The sequence below is a fragment of the Triturus cristatus genome, chromosome 5_1, assembly GCF_964204655.1.
Source record: "Triturus cristatus chromosome 5_1, aTriCri1.1, whole genome shotgun sequence".
In the NCBI taxonomy this organism is placed as follows: domain Eukaryota; kingdom Metazoa; phylum Chordata; class Amphibia; order Caudata; family Salamandridae; genus Triturus; species Triturus cristatus.
This window is the reverse complement of record NC_140587.1, coordinates 803785880-803811395: the sequence shown is the minus strand read 5'-3', so window position 1 is coordinate 803811395 and position 25516 is coordinate 803785880. Positions and strand designations below refer to the sequence as shown.

The following is a 25516-nucleotide window of genomic DNA, read 5'->3' as shown; positions in this document are numbered from 1 at the left end:
TTCCAAATGTGCCACAGCACCAATTTGTGAAGAAGCTTAACGAAGTGTGCTCATAGATCCACGTGACTGGCAGATATTCATTTTTGGACCTAATAAACATATTAATCACACGTGCCAGAGTGTTCTCAGCCTTGTCTATAATCCTAAACAGTCTTGTGAAATATCTCCCAGGGTGAGGGGCTGGTTCTCTAGCTAACCTGCAGCAGCGCATTAAGCATGCTGCTTGGTATGACTCTCGATTCCCGACCCAAGAAAGGCACGTGCAGTGCACTTATTATCAGTGAGAAAGGTCTGTCACCAGGGGCTTCTCCCACCCATAAGAACAGAGAGGCGGTCAGGAAGGAGACCTCACCGAGCGCAGACCTCGAGTGACTTTGCTGCTCAGGAATAGCTGCTGCAGGCAGGACGCTCCCAGCAGTGAGAAGGTAGCAGAAAGCTTGAGAGGGGAGTCTAGTTGTGCGTGGGCAGAAAGAAGCTTTGAGGGATAATCACGGTCATTATTGTTAACGGAAGTTGTGCAAATGAAGGAACTGTGAGTGGCGAAAGGCGAGTCTGTCTCACTTTTTATAGGGCTGTGTGAGTGCTGAAAGGGGTGTGAGTATTTATGCAGCTGTCACTGCTTAAGTGAGCTGTGACTGCTACCTACAAGAACTGCGAGGCAGCTGCTAGAAGGCTTCAAAACTCTCCTGGAGCCCCTACAATTGCTCAGTTACTAAGGTAGCGCAGTCCGGTGAAGCAAGCATGGCAGACGTTTATTGCAACAGAATTTGTGGGCTCCTCTTTCTAATTCTATTAGCACAGCTCAAGGGGTTAATGCTTCCGTTGCAGAGATCTCTGTATAAACCTCACATCTCCCGTACGAATTGTCTGTACTACTGTCTTGTAACTTGGTCTTTTGGCGGCTACTAACCGTGAAAAACAATGTTGAAAGTGGTAGTTTAATTACAAAAATGGTATTTTGCATTCAGGACAGTAATGCAGTAATAGCTAGATTTGAATGTTGTTGCCTCCAGTGGGAAAAAAAGATTTCTCTTTGAGTACTCTGAAATGGTCTACTGCAATACCATCCCCCTCAGATAATTAATGGCCCTCATTTACAGCCACATATAAATAATAGCTTCCAGTGTAGGACAACTAAATAACATCAGTATACATTTTCCTACCATCTTAAAGTGTGTAGGTATGCCTTTTACACCTACAGCTTTTTCACCATTTTCTTTATGTGGTGTAAAATACACGATTTGTACCCTATTTTTCAAACTTTTCCCGATGGACAACCCTCCGATCTCTCTGTGGGACAGATGGGCTTTCTGGCTTCGCTCCCTTAATTTTGTAACTTGGGACGGTCATTACGCCCCACCAGTTTTCAATGTTGTGAGAAGTTGGCCTGATATGTAGTGCTCACTATTCTAGTGATCACTGTGTATCATTCCAAACGACCCTTATTGATGATTGGTTGTAAGTCAACCTTTTAGACCAGCTATCCTAGTAGCGTGGATACGAGCAGTCTTAGGCTAAACTCTAGAGGGAGTGTTAAGCCAGCTGTTTACCATCACATATACCCCTTGAACACCAAGTGAAAGGACACCACACAAGTTGTTATGAAAATAAAAGGATATTTATTTATAACAAGACTACCCTGGCTCTTTATGAGTCAGGGAGCTAAGCACACTACAAAACTCTTAGGAAAATACTTCAGTTGCACAATTTACACAAATGCCCGAGGGGCACGAGAAACTATCTACACTAACAGTGAAATGCGAATGGTTAGAGTCTGGAGGTACTGATTCCGGAGTGATCCGATCAGTGGGACTAAACGAAAAAGGAACTGGACACTTGTAGAGCGAACCTGCGATGGAGCACCGAGATGCTCGAGTTACCTAGCCCGGAGGCTGCGGCTGCGTGAAGTTCGGCAAGATGTCGGGAGTCCTCGTGTAGTCTCAGGAGCCTGAAAGAAGAAGTTGCTGGCAGGCGACCAGTGACGATGTTCAGAGCGATCCAAGCCTGGATCGGTGATGAAGGAAACCTGAAAGCAGAGGGGACTCAGTTCTCAACCGCTAGCCAGCGATCGTGTGGGTACCAGGAGGGTACCGGCTGAAGTCACCTCGACCAGGTGAGTGGGAGACGTCGGACTCGGCTGTTCCTCGGACCAGGAGGCGCGGCGGCGACCAGGATGGAGGGCGAGCTGTCCCACGAAGGTGTCTGCTGTCGATGATGCTGGGCCCAGGAAGGGGCAGCGGATCTTGGCAGTGGCAACCCAAGCGGGGGAGTCAAGATGGCGTCGGGAGTGGACCAGGAGGGTCCGGGGTACTCCTCTGTTGAAGGGGAGCAAGAGTCAGTCTGGAGCAACCAGACTAGTGATGAAACAAACGTGGTGCGTCGTGAAGAGGGCCACAAGCCGGTCGGCAAGTGGTCGGACAACGCGGTGAACAGCAAGGAGCGGAAGGGCCCCCACGCAGATCTCGTGGATGCTGGGGAGACAGACTTCGAAGCTGGAGCTGCTCAGGGTTTAGGGCTTCTCAAACCCTAGGTGCACTCACTCGAGGGTCCCTCGGTGGGCGTGCTAGATAAGCGTCGTGCAGGTTCTGAAGATAGCCGGTCCCGCAGGTCTCGTCACACCTACGACTCTCAGCTGGGCTGATGAGGTAGGTAAAAGGTCAGAGATGTCAGGGAACTCGGGTCTCGTCGAGCTGGGCAGTCTTGATCCGTAGGAGAGACTTACAGCAAACCGCAAGCGCTTAGGTGGTGCCTGCTGGTGCAGGGTGGCTACTCCTTAGCCACAAGGGAGAGTCTTCAGAAATAGTCAAGAGTTCCTTTCGTGGAAAGTGGTTCGTGATTCGGAGTTATCCGATTATCTGATTATCCAATTTGGGAAGGGGACTCGCTCCTACCTTTATTCTAAGAAAAGGGGCTGGCCCGTGACTAGGTTCTACCTATGGGTGGAGCCAGGAGGGGGGTGGTTACACCCCTATCCTTTGTCCGGCTTCGCGCCAGCTCAGGGGCTGGTGTGCCCCCGAAACTGGTTTGAGCCGGGCTATGCACAGCGAGCACCGGGGTGCCACTGGCAATCACCTTCCTTTCAGCCCTGCCTACCTGGGATACACAAACCCTGTCTGGGACGGTGCTAACACCGCCCTCGACAGGAAACCCTTTGTCCAAGCTCCCCTTGCTGGAAGGTCCCCCAGCAGCGGGAGGTCAGACTTGTGTCTGGTGGCAGCATCCATTTTGTGATGCTGAGGCTTGAGTCAACTTTAACCGGGGTTCAAGGTTACCTCCATGTCGTGTCCCTCTAAAAGGGGGGGAATGCCAACCCCGTCACCAGGACTGGCGAGGGGTTCGTATTCCCATTCGTATGACACCTTACTCGACATGTGTAGGTGATGTGAGGCCAAAGTTAGCAAATAACCGCAAGGATTATAATGCATTAAAAGTAGTTGGCCCGCGTCACCATGGAACGGCTATTAGGACTTGGTTCCGCAAGCCGTCGACGGGCTCAGCTCGCGCCAGAGCACCGTCCCACATGATTCCCTGCACTCTGCCTTCAGGATTGATAAGGCCTGCTATAGGAGTGACTGATAGGAATCCATGTGTCCATTTTAGGGTTTAGGTGTAGGAATACTACACCTACAGCAACGGGTGATTACACCACGTGGCCCCAGCTGTCGTGCAGCCAGTTGTGTCAGATTTGGGCGGCCATTCCAGGGGTGGCATAATACATGCTTCAGCCCCGGGTAGGCCCTGGGTACACCGATGCCCTGGATACCTGTGGTATGCTGAGACAGGGACTGACAAGGCGGCCCAGTTCCAATTAGTGGATGCACCTAACGTACATGTGTGTTAATTTCGAGAGAGAACAGCTAGGCTGTGGGTCTGATTGGCAGGCCCACAGCCGGAGAAAGTCGTAAACCAATGAAGCAAAAGCAAAAAATCTGGGTGATCATAGGATTGCGAGCCCTACTCTCCTACAAATGTCACCAGCCACCCCTGGGTGTGACTTCGGCATGTTGATGGAAAACCCCAGCAAATGCAGGCGATCCGCCATAGTCTGGAGGTGGGAGACGACTGCCTGGGGCGAGCCCGCCTTCAACAACCAGTCGTCGAAATAGGGGAAGACTGGAACCCCTGATCTGCGCAGATGAGCTGCGACCACCGCCATCACTTTCGTGAACACCCGAGGGGCACTGGTAAGGCCGAAGGGGAGCACGGTGAACTGAAAGTGCTCCTGACCCACCGTGAACCGCAGGTAACGCCGGTGGGCCGGCAGGACGGGGATGTGGAAATATGCGTCCTGCAAGTCCAACGCTACCATCCAGTCTCCAGGGTCTAGGGCAGCTAGAACCTGAGCCAAAGTCAACATTTTGAACCGTGCCTTCCGGAGGTCCAAGATAGGGCGTAGGCCCCCTTTGCCCTTCTTGGGAACCAGAAAGTAGTGGGAATAACAACCACGACCTACTTCTGGGCTCGGAACGCGCTCGACGGCCCCCTTGGCCAAGAGGGCCGAAACTTCCTCATGGAGAAGATTCAAATGATCCCCCGAGATACGGTGGTGCTGCGGTGGCATGGCTGGAGGGGTCGTCTTGAAGGGGAGGGAGTAGCCCCTTAGGACGATTTGCAGCACCCACCTGTCCGACGTGATGGAACGCCAGTGGAGCAGGTGATGGCGAACTCTGCCGCCCACTGGCGTGGAATGGGCCTGAAATCTCGGACTAGGAAGGCTTTGAGGCGGATGCTGCCGGGGTGGATGTGGACTGACCGTGTCGTCCTCCGGTACCGCCTCGGCGGAAACCACGTCCGCGACCACGTCCGCGACCGCGTGCAGGCTGGTTCTGCGGCCGGTGGCTAGGCGGACGTGAGGAGGTGCCCCTTCCTTGGCCACGAAAGGAGCGAAAAGCGGAAGTTTGTGGCCGCGACGCCGAGAGGCCAAAGGACGTGGCCGTAGCCCGGGAGTCCTTGAAGCGAGCCAGCGCACTGTCCGCTTTGTCACCAAAAAGGCGAGCGCCATCAAAAGGCATGTCCATGAGGGTGCTCTGGACATCCCCTGAAAAAGACGTGGACCGCAGCCAGGCGTGACGTCGAAGCGCCACCATGGTAGAAATCGCCCTACCCAGCGAGTCCGTAGTGTCGAGTCCACATCGGATAGCATGGCGCGTTGCATCTCTCCCATCGGCCAGGGCCGAGGAAAGCCGCGCCCGGGCCTCCTCCGGGCACAGTGGCAGCACGTCCTCCACCGCATCCCACAGAGAGTGGGAATAACGGTCCAAAAGACAGGCGGTGTTCAAAGACCGCAGGCCCAAAATGAGCGAAGAGAACAGCTTCTTACCAAACTGTTGCAGTCTCTTGGAATCCCGGTCCGGAGGAGCGGACGGGAAGGAGGATTGGGAGGTAGAGGCCTGGATAACCAGACTCTCGGGGGTGGGGTGTTGGGACAGAAAACTGGGGTCGCCCGGAGCAGGGCGGTGGCGCCTGGCAACGTTCCTATCCACAGGAGGGACTGTGGAGGGCTTGGACCAGGTTCCCTGCAGAACGTCAGTGAGGGCCTCATTGAATGGCAGCAGAGGCTCAGTGGAGCATGCGGCAGACTGAAGCACCTCAGTGAAGATGTTAGTCCTCACAGCCACGGCCGGCAGCTCAAGCCCAAGGGCTTCGGCCGCCTTGCGCAGCACCACAGAAAAAGCTGCACCCTCCTCCGAAGCCACAGTCGGAGGAGAGATGAATCCAGTGTCCGGTGAGGTATCCAACCCACTGGCCTACCCCAATTCATCTGCCCGGTCCTGTGCAAGTTGGCTCTGAAGGGCCATAGGGTCATCAGACCCCTCCCAGTCGCCCCAGTCATCCGATTCCTGGTAAACAGGAGAAATGATCGGAGCCGGTCGATAGACAATATGTGTCTCTAGCGGCGCCGCATCGGCGTCGGGACTGGACAGGGGCTGAACCGGGGATCGACGTCGACCGGAGCCAGCGTCGGGGGTGGTATCGGTGTCGGCGCCGGTGGAGGAGGCGTAACGAGGTCGACCGGCGTCGACGGGAGCCCAGGCACGGGCCCCTCGGGGACCTGCGGCGTTGGGGCCGGAGCCTCCAACGGCGCCGGGGCCAGAGCCGCCGGCATGCGAGGTCGCCCAATCGAGTCCGCGGGGCCCGAAGGCGCGCCAGCGGGCGTCGACGGCGGGGCCAGGCTCCTCGTGGCCAAGAGGAAGGCACTGACCTCCGCCGGCGTCGTGTCAGTCCCAGGGACCGTCGGGTATGGGGACTTGCGCGGCGCCTGCGGCTCCGCAGGAGCCGCGGGGGTGGAACCACCCGGACCCTCGGTCGAGTCGCGCGACCGGCGAGGGGAGTCCGAAGAGCGGTGTCGCTTCTTGGACTTCTTGGAGTGCCTCGACTTACCCGAAGACTTCGAGCCAGACGAGTGACGATGTCGAGTGCGGCTCCGCGACCGATCCTTGGACCTCCCCCTGGACCGGGATCGAGAGCGACGCGGAGCCGAGTGGCGAAGCTCGAGAAGCTTGCGGGACCGCTCCCGCCTAGCTTTCGAGGTCAGGGCCATACAATCGGAGCACGACGCCGCGTCGTGGTCGAGGCCCAAGCAGTACAGGCACCGGCGGTGATGATCGGTCACCGACATCAGTCGGTGACAGTCGTCGCAGGCCTTGAAACCAGGCATCCTACCGGCACTAGAGTCGAGAATTGACCAAAAAGAGTCAAAAAAGTTAGTCAAAAATTGACTAAAGGGGTAGCTCTCCCGGATCTGCGCTTACTGGCGCGGAAAAAAGAAGAACTGACGTCAGCGCGCGAGGGCGGCGTCCAAGTACTCCGACGACGTCATTCCGGCGCACGACGCCGACGACGGACGCGGAGCCGCAGACGACGCCTAGCGACGCGCAAGGGGTATTGCTGACGAAAAATCTTCCGGATCCAGTCTGACGCCTGGGGATATTCTAAGGTGAGGAATCTAACTAACGTGTTTCTTTCAGATACAGTGTGACAAAAAACCTTTGAAACAACAATGATTAGAAATCATAGAATGAGAAACAACACCATGTTGAAAGAGTACTCAACACTGGAAGGGACTGAAGAGAGCAAACAGAGCACCTGCCCCAGCAAAAGTCCCAGCAAAGTGAAGAGCCGTGCCCCCCCTAAAGGCAACAGCAGTGGAAACAAATGGCATGGCAACGAACGACAGTATGCAACCAAAGGATGAAACTGTAGTCTGTAACCACAGGATGGAAACATAAGGGACCACAAGACTGGAACACATGACTCATAGCAAGTGACAAAAAGGGAACAACAACAACATAGAATATGCACCACACCCCCTATAGTGACCTATGAACTGCAGCATAGTCAAGTGAAACCACAACCCAATCGAGAAACAAGGGCGGAGGGAGGGTAGAAGAACATGAGAATCTTCACGCCTGAAGAAACCTGCGGAAGAACGTTGAAAAACACATAATTGAGCCACCTGAGAACGAGAATAGGTGGAGAGCGAACGTGGCAAAACAGAATGACACACCCTGCCCCGGAGGTAGGGAAACTAGAGCACCCCTCAGGAAGACCAAGGCAGGGAGGCAGGGTGGTAAAACCCCACCTGGAAGGGTCCTCGCAGAACAGGGAGGGTGGGTGGGCGTTAAGGAATCTGCGGCTCTACCAGATACATCGTTACCGAAGGTAAGTAACTCGCTCATCTGATAGAGACATCTAGCCGCAGATTCCTTAACTTAGAATAGATACCAAAGCTATACCCCATAGGAGGGGGGTCTGCGACCGAAACCCACCAGGTGTCCAAAGGACGCAGTCCATCAAGAACAGTGACTGAAACAAGGTGGGGGACGCAATGCCAGCATGGCTGACACCAAACCCATAAAGCTCAGCATTGCTAGCGGAGCTAACACCAGACCAGAGTAGCTCAGGGCAGAGCATGAGCAGGGGAAGCAAAGTACCTCAATCCGTCAAAGGACGGCACAAGTCCACTGTTGGTGAGACAGGGATGAACGAAATCACAGAACCAGAAAAGTCAGCGCACAATGCCATAACTTCTAGTAGAGGATCCCAGGATCCGAAGAGACAAAGGCCCAGCGAAGGGACTTAAACATGATGACAGATTCAGAACACATAATGTGAGTGGCACAACATCAGGTGTCAACAAAAGACATGTCAGGGCAGAATGTAACATGCTGAGACGTATGAGTTACTTACCTTCGGTAACGATGTATCTGGTAGAGACGTTGTCTAGCCGCAGATTCCTTAACTTAGAATATCCCCAGGCGTGTGACTGGATCCGGAAACTTTTCGCAGCAGCACCACTGTGCGCCGGGGGACGGCGCCACACGACCCCGCCCTGACGTCGTCCACGTACGTGACGTCATCAAGCTCATATAAGTCCCTCCCGGCGTGCTGACATCAGTTTTCTTCAGAGAAACTTTTCCGCAGCACAACGCGAAGCCACCAACCAAAAACTGTGAAAGTATGGGAACAGTGTGCGAGGGATGAAAAAAGCAGTGAATAAAGGAGGAGGATGGTGGAAGACACCATCCTAAAGACAGAATAGACACTGCCTACACATATAAGCGGAAGATGTGAGAAAGAGCCCCGCAAGCTAAGCAGAGGCCCCTTCCCGAGTGCAACAAGGGAAGAACATCTCAACAGACAGAAATAGACTAATAGTGCCATGTGGAACTGTGCCGTCCACTAAGAACGGAACACAGAAAGAACAACAGTCCACTGTAGGAAAGAATGAGGAGACTGGCCTTTCCCCTCTAAAAACAGAGGCAGGAAACAGAGCACAACCGACCCTCAAAGAGGATAACCACGAAGAGATCAGGACCCCGGGGTAGTACAGCAGACGGAAGGGAAGGGAACTGGAGAGGAAAACGAATCACCTCATGAATCAAAGGCATCCTATAACAGAAAAGAAGCCCCTCAGGAGATGAACCGTATATGAAAGCACCCAGGGGAGAGCAACAATCAGAACACCTTAGAGAGAAAACCCAATGGCAACTTAAGAGGCCAGCGGAGAACACCACTAGACAAAGTCCTCGCAGAACGGTGAGGCTGGGTGGGCGTTAAGGAATCTGCGGCTAGACAACGTCTCTACCAGACACATCGTTACCGAAGGTAAGTAACTCGTACATCTGATAGAGACATCTAGCCGCAGATTCCTTAACGTGGAAAAGATACTGTAGGAGAGTAGGGTCTGCTTTCTATGTTCACCCCCACTTTTTGCTTTTGCTTTACTGGTTTTCGACTTAGATGTGGCTGTGGGCCTGCTAATCAGACCCACAGCCCTGCTGTTCTCTCTCTAAATTAATACTATGTACTTATGGTGCATAACCCATTTGGATAGGATCACCTTATTGGCCCCTGTACAGTGTACCTTAGGTACCCAGGGCATAGGTGTACCCTAGGCCTACCAGGGGCTGCAGCATGTATTATGCCACCGCTGGCCTGGCCTTCCATTATGACACAACTGGCTGATCACTCAGCTGGGGCAAGGTAGTGTAATCACTCTTTGCTTAGGTGTAGTATTCCTATACCTAACTTACATATAGACACATGTGTACCTATCAGCCACTCCTATGGAAGGCCTTAACAATCCTGGAGCAGAGTGCTTGGTAACATGTGAGATGGTGCTCTAGCATGAGCTGAGCCTGTCTGCAGCTTTCGGAACCATGTCCTTATAGCTGTTCTATGATATAGCCTACCATATACTCTTAAAGTGCCTTATAATCTTAAACGGTTATGGTAACTATGGTTTGGCTTTATCAAAACATGTCGTGTAAGGTGTCTAACACTTTGGAATAATACCCCCATCCCATTTCTGGGGATGAGGATATTATCCCTCCCTTCTAGAGGGAGAAGACATGTTGTAACCTACTTACCCGGTTAAAGTTAACCAGAGCCCCAGCATCACAAAATGGATGCTGCTGCCACTGACACGAGTCTGACCTCCTGCTGCTGGGAGTGATCCCGGCAAGGGAGGCTTGGACAATAGGTTTCCTGCCTTGGGAGGTGCGAGCACCACCCCAGACAGGCCTTAGTGTATTGGGGCAGGGAGGGATGAAAAGAATGAGACATGCCTGGGGCACACAAGGTGTCCCGTGCATAGTCCAGTTCAAACCGGTGCTGGGGCACTCCAGCTCCAGTCCTGGCGCGAAACTGGACAAAGGGAAGGGGGTGTAACCACCCCCCTCCCAGGTCCCACCCATAAGGCGTGACCTAGCAGGTAACCCAGCCCCCCAGATTTGGATAAGAGTGGTAGCTGGGCCCCAGGAGATTAGATTATCCTGAAACTGCAACTTGAACAGAAACTCTGAACCTTCGACATTCGACGAAAGAAGAAGACTGAAGAATCTCCCTTGTGGCCAAGGAGTGGCTACCCTGTGCAAACAGGCACCATCAAGAGACTACCCTTTGCTTTGCGGAAGTTCTACGAGGGACCGACTGCAGAGCCCGACCAGAGCCTTGACTTCCAGACTTCTCCGACCCTGATCCACATCCACAGCCGAGCTGAGATCCGTGGAGGCGACGAGAGACGTGGGACCGGCTACCTGGGAAAAGTGGCTAGTATCTTCCAGCGCAGCTTCTGAGGCACTCTCGAAGTTGTGCACCGGGGATTGAGAAGCCCCAACCCCAAGCACCATCTGCACCGAAGATCAGCCCCCCACACTCCACGAGTCCTGCGTGGGACCCTTCTGCATTTTCCTGCTTGCCGCGTCTGTCCGGTTGCTTGCCCGTTGGCTAGTGGCCTTTGTGACGACGCATCCTGAAATCTTCACCGCTGGTTTGGCTCCTCCAGACTGGCTCCCGCTTCTTTGCAAAAGAGAAGCACCCCAGACCTTCCTGGTCTGCACCAGAAGCAAGTCCTCCGTTCTTCGTGGGTGCCGCTTGCCAAGGCTTGGTGAGTCCTAGTTCGACTTCGACGCCGCCGACAGCAAGAGCCTTCGGGGGACAGCTCGCCTCCTGGTCCTGGTCTTCCTCGACGTCTCCTGGTCCCCGTGGCTGCAGCGACAAGCTTCACCTTCACCTGCAATCTTCACGACATCGTCTGGTTCCTTCCTGGTTCCACGTGGTCACTGGCTAGTGACCTTGACTCTGTCCCTTCTGCTTGCAGGTCTCCTCTCTTCTTGATCCCAGCCTTGGGATCCACCGGACACTTTTCACTGACTGCCTGTCAGCAACTTTCCTTCAGGCATCCATAGAAGTCCACGACGAAACCCGACGCAAGTTCACACCTATGCACCCGCAGCCCGTGGGCTAGGTAACTTGGGTACTTCGGTGCTCACAAGGGTAGTGACTATCCTAGGGTCTAGTTTCCGAGTCTCGACTCTCTAGCTGCTTCAGAAGTGTCCTTAAACTGTTTATTTCAGAACTGTACTATTTCTATCGACTATACGCATTACGCGTGAGTGTTTCCACTCTGCACCTGAATCCCGTGGGCCTCCCACTTCCTAACTGTTGCTAGTGTAGTGTAGCCCCAGCGATTCCCTAGGCCTAGGCCTATCCTATTTCCGTGACAGTGATCCTTATACCACTTCTTTAGTATATGGTTTGCGTGGCCCCTAGGGCCTAACTGTATTACTTACCTGTGTGACTTAATGTATGCTTAAATAAGACTGTGTGGTACTTACCTCTAATCTCATAAAGAGTGCTGAGGGTTTGACTAGAATAAATACACTTTATTTTATATATATATCTGTTGTGGTGTCCTTTCATTTGGTATTCAAGGGATTATATATGGTATCACAGCCGGCTTCACATGCCATTCAGAGTTTAGCCTAAGACTGCTCTTGTCCATGCTACCACTAGGATAGCTGGTCTATAAGGTTGACTTTACAACCAATCACCATAAGGGTTGTTTGGACTGATATAAGGTGTACACTAGAACTAGTGACATCATACATCAGGCCAACTTCTCACAGATACCACAGCCATACCCCATGGGGGAGGTGGGTCTGCGGCAGAACAACAAAAAGCACCAAGCATAACGTCAGGTATTCTTCCCATTTATGCCAGTCAGCTGCCCAATTATTCATGCTGTGGTGCCCACATATGTTGTTTATGGTCACCAATTACTCTAGCTGTACTACTCATTTATGCCCTCACCAACAGAAATATCTAGTTCACCCATAACCAGCTTGCTTTTATATTATTTACACATACAACCATATATTTAAGTATTCCTAATGCAAAACTGATTTTTAATATGTACAGACCCCTTACCTCCACTACAAACACACATACATACATACATACACCCCCAACAATGGACTCTGACAACTAGTCTCCTTCGGCTGTTTGCTATGCACATCTCTAGGTAACTCCCCCATTCATGCAAATTGAGCATTCAAACCATTGATATAATTGGACATAACTAAATAAGTGATTTTCCATTACCATTCTCAAAGAAACACTTTTTGGACCATATACAATTTACACTAACAAATGATAGGTGTGCAAAACAAATTAACTCAACGTTTTTTCCAAAATAATGACCCACTGTGTATTCTCTAGAATACATATTTTTTGGTCAGCTCTTTTTGGCCATCTCCCGTGGAGCATCAGATAGTCCTGTAACTTAAAACAAATCTTCTGAACTTACCTATCTGATCACGAAGATTGTGATAACGTTTTGGAAGAGGTTCCCCAAATACCATTCCTCTGAGTTTGTCTATTGGAGGGGCTTTATTCTGAAGCCCCCCAAACTTTCCATTGCTTCGAATTCGGTCTCCTTCCCTTGTCAACAGGGTTGGACAATGTGTAACCTTTACAAGCTAAGAGAACAGAAATTACAGAGTTAATAATCAGCAGAATGTCTTGGTCGGTGTGCCTGCCCAAGCAAAAAGCAGAAAATAAACAGTTAATACTCAGAACATATGGAAAAAAAGAAAAACAAATACAACATTTTCTTTTAAGTAAAGAAAGAAAGATTTTGCAGAAGTTAGTTCCTCAGTGTTAACCTTTTCCAAACAAGTTTTATAATATAGTTTAAAAAAGGGAAAACTCGCAAAAGCTAGCAGGCCCGTTTTGTTTGAGGCCATACAATCTCTAAAGAAAGTAAAGCTCCTACTAAAAGGAACCTTGCTGCTCCGCTATTTCCACTGTTGAAGATTTCACCAACCACTCTCATCTTAATAAAAAGCCAAAACCATTCAAAAGAGTGCTGCTTTGAAGGTTAAACTCAACTGTTAGGGGAAGGGGGTGGCATGTGTCTTTCTACTCCAGAGGTGACGAGCAGAGTCGCATATAAGCGCCACCCATGCACGCTGATGTCACTTGCCTTCTAAGCTGCCAGCACCCTCAGCTGGAAAGCCACTTGGCATAACCAATGTGTAGATCTTTAAACCTGGGACCTTTTTACATGACTGTCTTCAATGCCAGAAGTCTCAAAGGTTAACAGTGTAGCAGCGGAAAAGGGGGTGATAATCGAAACAGAAGTGGACTAGTTTAAAGTTCCACTGAGGCATCAAAAAGAGGTTTTTTTGGTAGAAACAAATATTGCAAACCTTTCAAAAATCTCATCACAACAGGTGATTTAAATAACAAAGGCTGATCCAGCAACCGCAAAAGCCCTAAAGTGTAGAGAAATAAGCCTCAACAGTGCCTAAGCTAGTCCTTTCAGGGAAAAAACAACAAAACTTCAGACAACTATGTTTAAACCCGCCGTCGCCACTACATTTACCACAATCCTTTGGGGCAACTTGCTGGTGTGACGAGCAGTGTGCGACCAACTTTTGCATAATTTATTACGGCTCCCTTGAGCCAACGGGCTGACGAGCCTTGGATCTGCACCTGCGCGCCATGAGAGGTACTTGACCTGTTTTAATTACATTTTGGCAGTCCACACGGCACCCCTTTACACTGACCTGCTCCCTGCTGACGAGAGGCAACTACCTCGAAACACGTGTCCAGGGATGGCTAACGCAACACATACTGTTCTTTATACATCGTGGCATAGGCGTACCCGCCATCGGCACTACATTTACCACAGTCCTTTGGGGCAACTTGCTGGTGTGACGAGCAATGTGCGACCAACTTTTGCATAATTTATTACGGCTCCCTTGAGCCAACGGGCTGACGAGCCTTGGATCTGCACCTGCGCGCCATGAGAGGTACTTGACCTGTTTTAATTACATTTTGGCAGTCCACACGGCACCCCTTTACACTGACCTGCTCCCTGCTGACGAGAGGCAACTACCTCGAAACACGTGTCCAGGGATGGCTAACGCAACACATACTGTTCTTTATACATCGTGGCATAGGCGTACCCGCCGTCGCCACTACATTTACCACAGTCCTTTGGGGCAACTTGCTGGTGTGACGAGCAGTGTGCGACCAACTTTTGCATAATTTATTACGGCTCCCTTGAGCCAACGGGCTGACGAGCCTTGGATCTGCACCTGCACGCCATGAGAGGTACTTGACCTGTTTTAATTACATTTTGGCAGTCCACATGGCACCCCTTTACACTGACCTGCTCCCTGCTGACGAGAGGCAACTACCTCGAAACACGTGTCCAGGGATGGCTAACGCAACACATACTGTTCTTTATACATCGTGGCATAGGAGTACCCGCCGTCCCCACTACATTTACCACAGTCCTTTGGGGCAACTTGCTGGTGTGACGAGCAGTGTGCGACCAACTTTTGCATAATTTATTACGGCTCCCTTGAGCCAACGGGCCGACGAGCCTTGGATCTGCACCTGCGCGCCATGAGAGGTACTTGACCTGTTTTAATTACATTTTGGCAGTCCACACGGCACCCCTTTACACTGACCTGCTCCCTGCTGACGAGAGGCAACTACCTCGAAACACGTGTCCAGGGATGGCTAACGCAACACATACTGTTCTTTATACATCGTGGCATAGGCGTACCCGCCGTCGCCACTACATTTACCACAGTCCTTTGGGGCAACTTGCTGGTGTGACGAGCAGTGTGCGACCAACTTTTGCATAATTTATTACGGCTCCCTTGAGCCAACGGGCTGACGAGCCTTGGATCTGCACCTGCGCGCCATGAGAGGTACTTGACCTGTTTTAATTACATTTTGGCAGTCCACACGGCACCCCTTTACACTGACCTGCTCCCTGCTGACGAGAGGCAACTACCTCGAAACACGTGTCCAGGGATGGCTAACGCAACACATACTGTTCTTTATACATCGTGGCATAGGCGTACCCGCCGTCGCCACTACATTTACCACAGTCCTTTGGGGCAACTTGCTGGTGTGACGAGCAGTGTGCGACCAACTTTTGCATGTTTAAAAGGGGTCCATTTGTCAAATGCTGCGCTAAACCACAAAACTGTCCCAGCGACTGGCATACACTGATTTTGCGGAGGGATGCCTTGCTGCCAAGATGACACCAACAATCTCAAGTGGCAGGTCAAAGGAGGTCAACTGCTACTGCTCAATCTCCAAGAATGGAGATGCAGACCGTGCACACAAGGTCTCTGCGATCTTCCCAGGGAATCCGTGAAGGAGGAAGGTGCATATTTAAAGTAATTGGGTGCCGATGTGAGATGCACCAACAATATACATTACCTCCATTTGACCTGTAGCGGAGAGTGGGCCCTGGCGGCTGCAGATAATCTCTACGTAGTACACCTTGCTGTTTTCTTCTTATTCACCAAGAAATCCATTCTCGAGTGCTTTAGGGTGATTTTTTTCACAAAGCTACTTTGCATTTTCAAAGTAGATCCAAGTGGTGCTTGTTTGCACAGATTTGACATTTGAGAAGTCTGGAGGTGCGTATCTTTAACTCCTCAGAGCTAGGCTCCTATATTCTCCTCTTTCTATCACACGCATATTGGCCAGCTTGATAAGCCTACAGTTATGCTCTCTTTGCCTGGCGCTTAAGCCCATAGCTTTGTTAATATTTCATCTTCTCATTTTGGCCCGTTCAACTGCTTCTTTTTCTACATTTACCTGTTGCAATGTGTTTTTCTGCTTCATGTCTGGGAGAATTCTGTCCATTTTTATGATACTATAAGAACAGTTTCAGCCCGGGATTTACTTTGAAAGATAGTTAGCACAACATTTTTACCCTGGCAAAGATTCCCGGAACAACGTAAAGAAGATTCCTCAAAATCACAGAGTACATTATCACTCTATTCTGACAACCATAAGAACAAGTTACTTGCCTTCGGTAAAGCCTTATCTGGTATGGAATTCTCCCCAGGTGTTAACCTGGATCCGGAAATCTTTTCAGCAGTACCCCATCATGTTGGTAGAGGGTGTTGTGCGACTCCATAAGGACGTTGTCCACGTATGCGATGTCACTGGAGTCCATATAAGCCCCTCCCCGATGTGCTGACATCAGTTTCTTCTGTGACTATTTATGGCACCAAAAAACGCAAAGCCATCATAGAAACTGGCTGGGGAAACAGTGTACCATAAAAGATAAATATCTCTTTGAATTAAGAATTACTGAGCAGAAATGCACGGTATGCGAATACCAAGAAAGGGATCTTTTAGGTAAGATTGAAACAATTTGCAGAACATGGAGGACGGGTGGGTCAGTAAGTAATCTGCGGCTAGACTATGTCTCAACCAGATAAGTCGTTACCAAACATAAGTAATTTGTTCATCTGATATTGACATCTAGCAGCCGATTCCTTACCTTAGAAGAGATACCCAGGCAATATCATCCCTGGAGGAGGGTTTGAGAACTGATAGTAGCAAAAATTCCTGAATAGAACTAACCGGTCTAAATAAGATAGACGAGACCTGAAGCTATTAGGAAGTCAGGTGAGCAAGGGCATACACTTCACTCCAATAACTGTGGCAAGAACCACAGGCAAGTAAAGTCATAAAGATGGTGAAAAGCATGGAATAGGGTCACCCATGGTAGAGGAACAGAAATGTGTTCGGAGACAATATTCAATACAAATACAATACAAAACTAGGTTGCACCCAAGGTGGGATCTGACCCATGGGTGGACGCGAGTTGGGAACCCAAAGGCAACAGCAAATGCCACTAAGCTATAGAGCCTTTACTCAGAAAACCATAAAGTCAGTCAAACATACTCTGCAAAACACTGAGGAAAAAGGGCCCAAGAAACGGACACATGGGCAGCTGTGGCTAGGAGGGTCAGAGGCAATAGTGAATGCATTAGAGGCAAACTGGTCCTGAGAGACACTGAGAAAGGAACCTTAGAATTAATCCACGGTTGAGGATCATGGATTAACGTAATCACCGGGGGGGAAAAAAACCACAAAGACAAGCACAACAAGGATTGACAGGCGCGACGCTTGTGTTAAGGAAAAAGTTCCAGTGACAGAACAACACCAATGGGATCATTCAGCAAGTACAACCCATAGAGGTAGAAAGAAGAGCTAATGAATACATAGCGGCTAAGTAAAGATGAGACTGCAAGACAAGAATGAAGGGTACATCCACTTAAGCTATATGTTTAAGCCCTGTGTATGAAATGTAGCATAACACATACATAAAGATATACACAATATGTATGTACTGCTATATACATATATATACATATATAGATACACACATACACAGACAATAACCTCCATGCATATAAACATATCGATGATACAAGAACCTATCATCTCGCTGAAGCTGAGAAACAAAAGGAGTATGGGCTGAGTAATCAGTTTTGGAGGTTGGCTTAGTATATGGTGCACATATATTTAAGTGAGGCACCTTGCACTAATCTAGACAACCCTTATGGTGATAACCATAGATAGATCTCAAAGTGGTCACCGTAGAGAGCAGCTTTAAGGCTTCTCTTGAAGGAGTGTTAACAGCTTGTTTTGCCAATTTAATCTTGTAGTGTGGGTTAAATGAAAAAGAACCATAGAGTGTTCGAATACAAATACTTCTATTTATTTAACAACACTCACTAACACATTGGTATATCTCCTACCCAGAGATATCAACACAATACGTTATACTTCAAATGCAATAAGGTAAGTAGCACAAAATACAGTGGTCTCCAGGGGAAGACCAAACCAAATACTAAGAAAGTGGAATGCAAACTGCAGAAGAGGACAAAACTTGGACCCTCACTCAGAGGAGGCAGTGACACATGGAACCACCCAAGAATTCCCTTGGAGGACGGAAGGTTGGACAGCCACCCCACCCGTGGATGCCCCGGGAACCGGGTTACCTACACCAGGGAAGCCAGGCCAGGTGCATAGGGGTGAAGAGACACTAGAATCCTCTGTAGACAACAATGGAAGACTTGGAAGAAAATGCCTCTGGAGAAGAAGGTGAAGAAGTCCGCTGGAATCTAAAGGTGGATTCTGGAAGTTAAGAACCTGCAAGCAGAGGGGACAGTCTATGCCACTCAGCTGTGACCAGGAGGCAAGTAAGAGCATTGCCCATCGAGGTCTGACAGTTGAGAAGAGTCGAAGGTGACCTTGTCACTGCAGCTGTGAGGACCAGGCGATGCTGAGGAAGACCAGGAGTTGTGTACGAGCCGTTCCCCGTCGGTGACTAGGTGGTTGGTATCAAGCGGGAGTGCAAACAAGCCTTGGTAGCAGCAACTGGCTAGAGAATGAAAAAGGAGAAATGTTGGAATCAGCAAGGTCCAAGGGGCTCACCAACAGCAGGAGAGTCAGAGTAGGCACTGAGCAAGTAGGGAAGCCTACGGAAGCAGGAGAAGACCATAAGGAGGACCAAAAGGCTGAAGGCACAGGAGTCTCAAGAGGACCTTGTGCAGCTCACAAAGAACTAAGGCCTATGGTGCAGAGGATGCAGTGAGGACGCTGAGAATCAAGGGAAGAGATGCTGGAGCTTCTTGCAGCCTGAAGATCTCTGGTTTGCTCAGCCAACAAGCCTTTGCAGTGGCAAGTTGACATGGTGCACAGGGGTTTGGTTCCAATGGTTCCGAAGAGGGATACTGGCCTCAAACTTGCAGAGAGGACAGGTCAGGCCTCGAGGGAGATGCAGAACTACCGCCTGTGTTGCTGAGCCTCGAGAGGTTCATAGGACGACAGGAGCAGTAGACCTGTAAGCTTTGTTGCGGTGCCTGCAGATGCAGGGGAGTGACTCCTTCACTCCAAGGGAGATTACTTCGGGTGTCCTTGATGTCCACAACTCTGTTGAAGATCTTGATAGAAGCACAGACGACGAAGACAACATGCAGAATATCAAGACCAGGAGCAGCAGGAGTCTTCCTTGGCGTAGTCTCGGTTCCAAGCGAAGTCCAAGTGTATAGAAAGTAGAAGAGTGACGTGGTTTCAGTCCCGAGTCTCATCCCACGACGAAAATCAGGTAAGTCCTTAACTACCCTTAAGGGAAGGGTTGGAACTACTCAGGGTCCCTCCCAGAGTAGGGGCTTGACAGAGGGGAAGACACTCCCATGTCCATTGTCGGGACAGAGTGGGGGCCAAGGACTCTGTGAAATGGCTCAAACTGGAGTATGCAAGGAGGCCACCAAATATGCCCTTCAAAGCAGTCTAGTGGCAATGGCAAGCACCCCCACTCCAGTCCAAAACACTAAGTCCGGAGAGGTGCTCACAGCTGCTTGCGACAGGAAACCTATTGTTCGACCTTCCTATGCTCAAGCTTGGCTTGAGTGCAGAATTGTGTCTGTGGTCGACAGCAGCACTAGTTTGCTGTCAGACCCTGAAAGGCTGTTACCAGGAGTACAGGAGGGTACCCCAAGGGAGCCCTCCAGTGCATGGGATCATACTTCCAACACTGGATCGATGTTTGGGTATGATTCCAACATGTTTGATACCAAACATGACCAGGTTCGGTGCAGCCACTATCTAGTTAGAGATCTCGTAATGACTGATGTTCACTATATGCATTAAAATGGCTGGTTGCCCTTACAAAGCCTGAAGAATCGACTCTGTGGTTTGTAGGGTTTCCTGCTCACGCAGGGGCACCCTCACACATATAACCAAGCACCCTGCCCTCAGGACTGAAGAGTCTGCCATTGGGGTGACTAACAAATTACTTACCTGCGGTAACGATATATCTGTAAGACACATAGGTCGTTTATAGATTCCTTACCTTAAAATTACCCCCAGGTGTCAGACTGGATCCGGAAAGTTTTTAGTAAGCAGTACCCCTGCGCGTCAGAAGGTGGCGTCTGTCGACTCTGCATCCGTCGTCGGCGTCGTGGTCGCAGGGAGGACGTCGCGGTAGCTACATAGACGCCGCCCTCGCGCGCTGACGTCAGTTCTGTACACTACTTTCCACGCCAGAAGTGCAGAGCCATGCAAGACACTGACCACTGGTGCACAAAACTAGGGCCCTGAAAGGATGTCCTTAACCCTAGAAGTCAGTTCGCAGAACGTGAAGGAGGGGTGGGGCGGTAGGGAATCTATAACTAACCTATGTTTCTTACAGATATATCGTTACCGAAGGTAAGTAACTTGTTCATCTGAAAGAAACAGTGATTTATAGATTCCTTACCTTTGAATAGATACCCAAGCAATCCAACCCCGGAGGTGGGTCTGCAAACCAAGTTCACACCAGGAAGTCCTGGAGAACATAACGGCCAAAAAAATCGTCTCTCTGGACTTGGCTGTCCAGGCAGTAGTGTTTCGTAAAAGTGTGCAGCGAGGCCCACGTAGCTGCCTGACAGATGTCATTTAAGGCGACTACTCGTCCCAAAGCAGTAGTAGCTGCCGTCGCCCTGGTGGAATGGGTGCGCAGTCCCACTGGAGGCTCGTTCTTAGCCAAAGAATAGCAGGCTGTGATGCACAGAACGACCCACCTGGAGATGGTCCGTTTGTGCACGGTCTGACCTTTCTTAGCACCCACGTAACCAACAAAGAGCTGGTTGTCCGCCCGGAATTGTTTTGTCCGATCCCAGTAGAAAGAAAGCGAATGCTTTGGATCCAGATGGTGGCACCTCTCTTCCTCTTTCGAAGGATGCAGAGGAGAAAAGAAGGTGGACAAAGTGATGGTTTGGCCAATGTGGAAAGAAGTAACCACCTTGGGAAGAAAGGAAGGTCTAGTTCTAAGGACGACCTTGTCCGGATGAACAGCCAGAAAGGGAGGCTTGGAAGACAGAGTTTGTAGCTCACTCACGCTGCGTGCAGAGGTGATGGCCACCAGAAAAGCAGTTTTCAAAGTGAGAAGACGTAGAGGACAGTTATGTAGTGGTTCGAAGAGAGCACACATAAGATATGTCAGAACCAAGTTCAAGTCCCACTGGGGTATTACGAAGGGAACAGGAGGAAAAAGATGAGTAATGCCCTTAAGAAATCTATTTGCAACAGGGGACTAGAAAAGAGATCAGGGAGCCTGAGAAAGGCTGAAATGGCCGAGAGATAGCCCTTAAGAGTGCCCAGAGCAGAGCCCTGCTGGGCCAAAGAAAGGAGGAATAAGAGAACCTCAGAAAGAGAGGCAGAAAGGGAATCCACATACTTAGCTGTGCTACATGCCACAAACTTATTCCATCTGCAGGCGTATACTGTCTTGGTGGAGGGAAGCCGGGTTGCCAAGATTACATCACAGACTTCGGGAGGCAGGTCAAACGACGTTAACTGCCGCCGGTCAATCTCCACGCAAGGAGGTGGAGGCTGGACAGGTTCGGGTGGAGGACCGTCCCCTGTTGCTGGGACAGATGATCCTCCCGAAGAGGCAGTCTGATCAGAGGATTGATGGACATGTTCAGCAGCTCGTGATACCAGACTCTTCGTGCCCAATCCGGAGCCACAAGAATGACTTAGGCCCGGCTGTGATTGATCTTCTTCAGCACTCTGGGCAGAAGTGTTATAGGCGGAAAAGCGTATAGAAGACCGCAACTCCACTCGCGACGAAAAGCGTCGCCTAGCTGACATTGCGTGTTCTCTTCGGTGGCGTATAGATCTAACCAAGGCTCTCCCCACTGCTGTAAGAGACCTTGTACCACCTCCGAGTGAAGACGTCATTCGTGATCCATCATGCACATGTGGCGGAGTTAGTCTGCCCTGGCGTTCAGTGAGCATGCCAGGTGTTGAATCACCAGGGATATGCCCTGATGTTCCAGCCATGTCCAGAGGCGGAGGGCCTCCTGACATAGGGTCCACGACCCCACCCGGCCTTGTTTGTTGCAGTACCACATGGCGGTGGTGTTGTCCATGAACACCTACACTACTCTTCCCCGGACAGAAGGAAGGAAGGCTTTGAGTGCAATACTGATCACCCGGAGCTCCAGAAGGTTGATGTGGAGCCCGGACTCCGCCTGATCTCCGCCTCTCCCATGTGACTGCCCCATCCCAGAAGGGATGCGTCTGTCACCACTGAGTGTACTGGTTGGGGAAGGGAAGGGAGAAGGATCTGCCGTTGACCCAATCCTGGTTTGTGAGCCACCACTGCAATTGTCGTGCAGTACCCGCCGAGATCTGGACGCAATCGGACAGATTCCCCTGAAGCTGCACCCACTGGAACTTCAGGTCCCACTGCAGAGCCCACATATGCCACCTGGCATGAACGACCAGCAGGATGCAGGAGGCCATGAGGCCAAGCAGCCTTAGGGTCATCCTGAACGAAACCTGGGATAGAGGCTGAAAGATCGGAATCATATCCCGAATATCCCGGACTCGCTGTTCGGAAGGATAAACCCGAAACTGCGTTGTGTCCAGAACCGCTCCAATGAAGAGGAGCTTCTGAGAGGGGGCAAGTGTGACTTCGGCACGTTGATGGAGAATCCCAGCGAATGCAGGAGGTAGGCTGTAGTCTGGAGGTGGGAGACGACAGCCTGGGGTGAGCCCGCATTCAACAGCCAGTCGTCGAGATAGGGAATGACCGGAACCCCTGATCAGCGCAGATGAGCTGCGACCACCGCCATCACTTTCGTGAAAACCCGAGGGGCGCTGGTAAGGCCAAAGGGGAGCACGGTAAACTGAAAGTGCTCGTGGCCTACCGTGAACCGCAGGTAACGCTAGTGGGCCAGCAGGATGGGGATGTGAAAGTAAGCGTCCTGCAAGTCTAACGCTACCATCCAGTCTCCAGGGTCTAGGGCAGACAAGTCCTGAGCGAGCGTCAACATCTTGAACTTCTCCTTCCGGAGGAAGCAGTTGATGTTCCTGAGATCCAAGATAGGACGAAGGCCTTTGTCCTTCTTAGGGACCAGAAAGTAGTGGGAATAGCAACCACGACCTACTTCTGGGGAAGGAACGCGCTCAATGGCACCCTTGGCCAAGAGTACTGAAACTTCCTGTTGGAGAAGGGCCAGGTGATCCTCCGACATGCGATGGTACTGAGGTGGCATGGAGGGAGGGGTAGTCTCAAAGGGAAGGGAGTAGCTCCTTCGGACTATTTGCAAAACCCACCTGTCCGACGTGATGGCGCGCCAGTGGGGGAGGTGATGGCGGATCCCGCCGCCCACTGGCGTTTGGTGGCCCTGAAAGGTTAGACTAGGAAGGTTTGGAGGCTGCTGCAGAGGGGGCTGGCCCGCCTGTGGGACCCCAGAACCACGCCGGTGGTTCCCACGTCCCCGGCCGCGCTGGGGCTGAACAGCTTGCGCCGGCCTGTGGCCCTGGGCGGGACGTAGTGCCGCAACTTCCTGCTGGAGAGTCGCCAAGTGTTCCCCCGACATGCGGTGGTACCGAGGTGGCATGGCTGGAAGGGTGTACTGAAAGGGAAGTGAGTAACTCCTGAGGATAATCTGCAACCATCACTTGTCCGATGTGATAGCGTGCCAGTGGGGGAGGTGATGGCGAATCCTGCCACCCAGTGGCGTGGGGTGCTCCAGAAAGCTCGGATTAGGAAGGTTTGGAGGTAGAAGCGGCGGAGGTGGACTGCCCTCCACGCTGATTCCCAGAGCCGCCCCTGTGGAAGCGGCCGCGCTGAGACTGGTTCTGCACAGGCTTGCTGAAGGAATGTGCCTGGGCGCACCTGCCTTGGCCACAAAAGGAACGAAAACCATGAGTGGCTGGGCTCTTCGTGGAAAGACCCAAGGACTTGGCCGTGGCCCGCGGCCTGCGAGTCTTTAAAATGCTCCAGTGCACTGTTGGCCTTATCGCCAAACAGACGAGTGCCATCAAAGGGTATGTCCATGAGCGAGCTCTGGACATCGGGCGAGAATCCAGTAGATTGCAACCAGGCGTGGCGACGCAGCACCACAGTCGTAGAAATCGCCCTGCCCAACGAGTCAGTGGTGTCCAAACCACACCGAATGGCGTACTTAGCCGCATCCTTACCCTCAGCAACCGCCTGGGAAAGCACAGCACGGACCTCCCAGGACACTGAGGTAACACCTGAGCAACCGTATCCCACACCACGTGGGAATAGCGGCCCAATAAGAAGGCGGTGTTCACCGATCTCAGCCCCAAGGGAAATGGCGCCATGAACGGCGTCGGCCGGGGTCGGGCGGGTGCCGTCTCCCAATGCGGATCCCAGGCAGGAACTAAATTGTCCTGGAACCGGGGCAAGTGCAGAACGAACGGCACCCACTGCTCCGCCGGAGACGAGGGCGGTGCTGGGACCGGAAGCGCCGGACCTCGTGGTGCCGGGGCCGGAGCCAACGGTGTAGGATCCTGTAGCGCTGAAGCTGGATCCGCCGGCGGCGCCGACGGCCCAACAGGATCTGAACACAGGACCGCGGGGCCCGAAGGCGCGCTGGCAGGAGCCCGAGGCCTAAAAAGGTGGTCCATGGTGGCAAGAAATTCTTGCACCTGTTCAGGAGTCACCGACGGACCCGGGTAAGGCGGGCAGGCCGCGGACTCCCAGGCTCCAAAGGAGCCGCAGGGGCAGAACCCCTGTCCCCCTTGTCCACATCCGAGGACCCACGGGAGGACGTCGGAGAGCTAACACGCTTCTTCCACTTCTTTTTATGTCGTCGCTTACCAGAATCCAAGGGCGAAGACTTAGAGCCCGAGGAGCGACGACTGCGGCCCCGCGAGCGGTTCCAGGAACGGTCCTTGGACCTGGAACGGCATTGGGACGAGTGCCGGACCTCCAGCTGTTTCCAGCTCCGCTCCCTCAAGGCCTTGGGGCCATGGCCCGACAGTCCCGGCAGGACCGGGAGTCGTGGTCGGTCGCCAGGCAGTAGAGGCAAACATCGTGGGGGTCCGCCACCGACATATTGCGACGGCAGGCCCCACAAGACTTAAATCCAGGCATCCCTACGTGCACCAGGAGACAAAAAAAGGGGGTAGACAAAAAGTCTCAAAATTGTAGTCAAAAAGTGACTAAGGTACGTGCTCTATCCGGATCTGCGCTTGCTGGCGCGGAAAAAGAAAGAACTGATGTCAGCACGCATGGGTGGTGCCTAAGTAGTCTCCGTGACGTCATCTCGGTGCTTACGACGCCAGCGACGGATGCGGAGCCGCAGGACGCCACCTACTGACACGCACGGGTACTGCTAGCAAAACTTTCCGGATCCAGTCTGACGCCTGGGTATATTCCAAGGTAAGGAATCTAACACTAACGTGTCTCTTTCAGATAAGAATAATACCGAAAAAGTCAGAGTAACAGAACACCTATGCAACAGTTTTGAGGGAGACAGACAGAAGGAAGAGCAGAGCTAAGTTTTAGTTCCACTCCAATTATTGCGAAAACACCGCAAAGCAGAGTTGGCCTGAGCACCAAAAAGGTGGGTGCCAGCGATCAAAA

At 51.6% G+C, this 25516-nt stretch overlaps 1 protein-coding gene across 1 annotated transcript in view; it reads right to left on the bottom strand.

The window, feature by feature from the left end:
- SMCHD1 (structural maintenance of chromosomes flexible hinge domain containing 1) overlaps positions 1 to 25516 on the bottom strand; it is a 1955900-nt gene that overhangs the window by 131946 nt on the left and 1798438 nt on the right. Inside the window, exon 45 of the mRNA XM_085605822.1 lies at positions 12593 to 12764. Within this exon, the coding sequence (XP_085461948.1) occupies positions 12593 to 12764 (172 nt within the window). The remainder of the gene's footprint in view (positions 1 to 12592; positions 12765 to 25516) is intronic.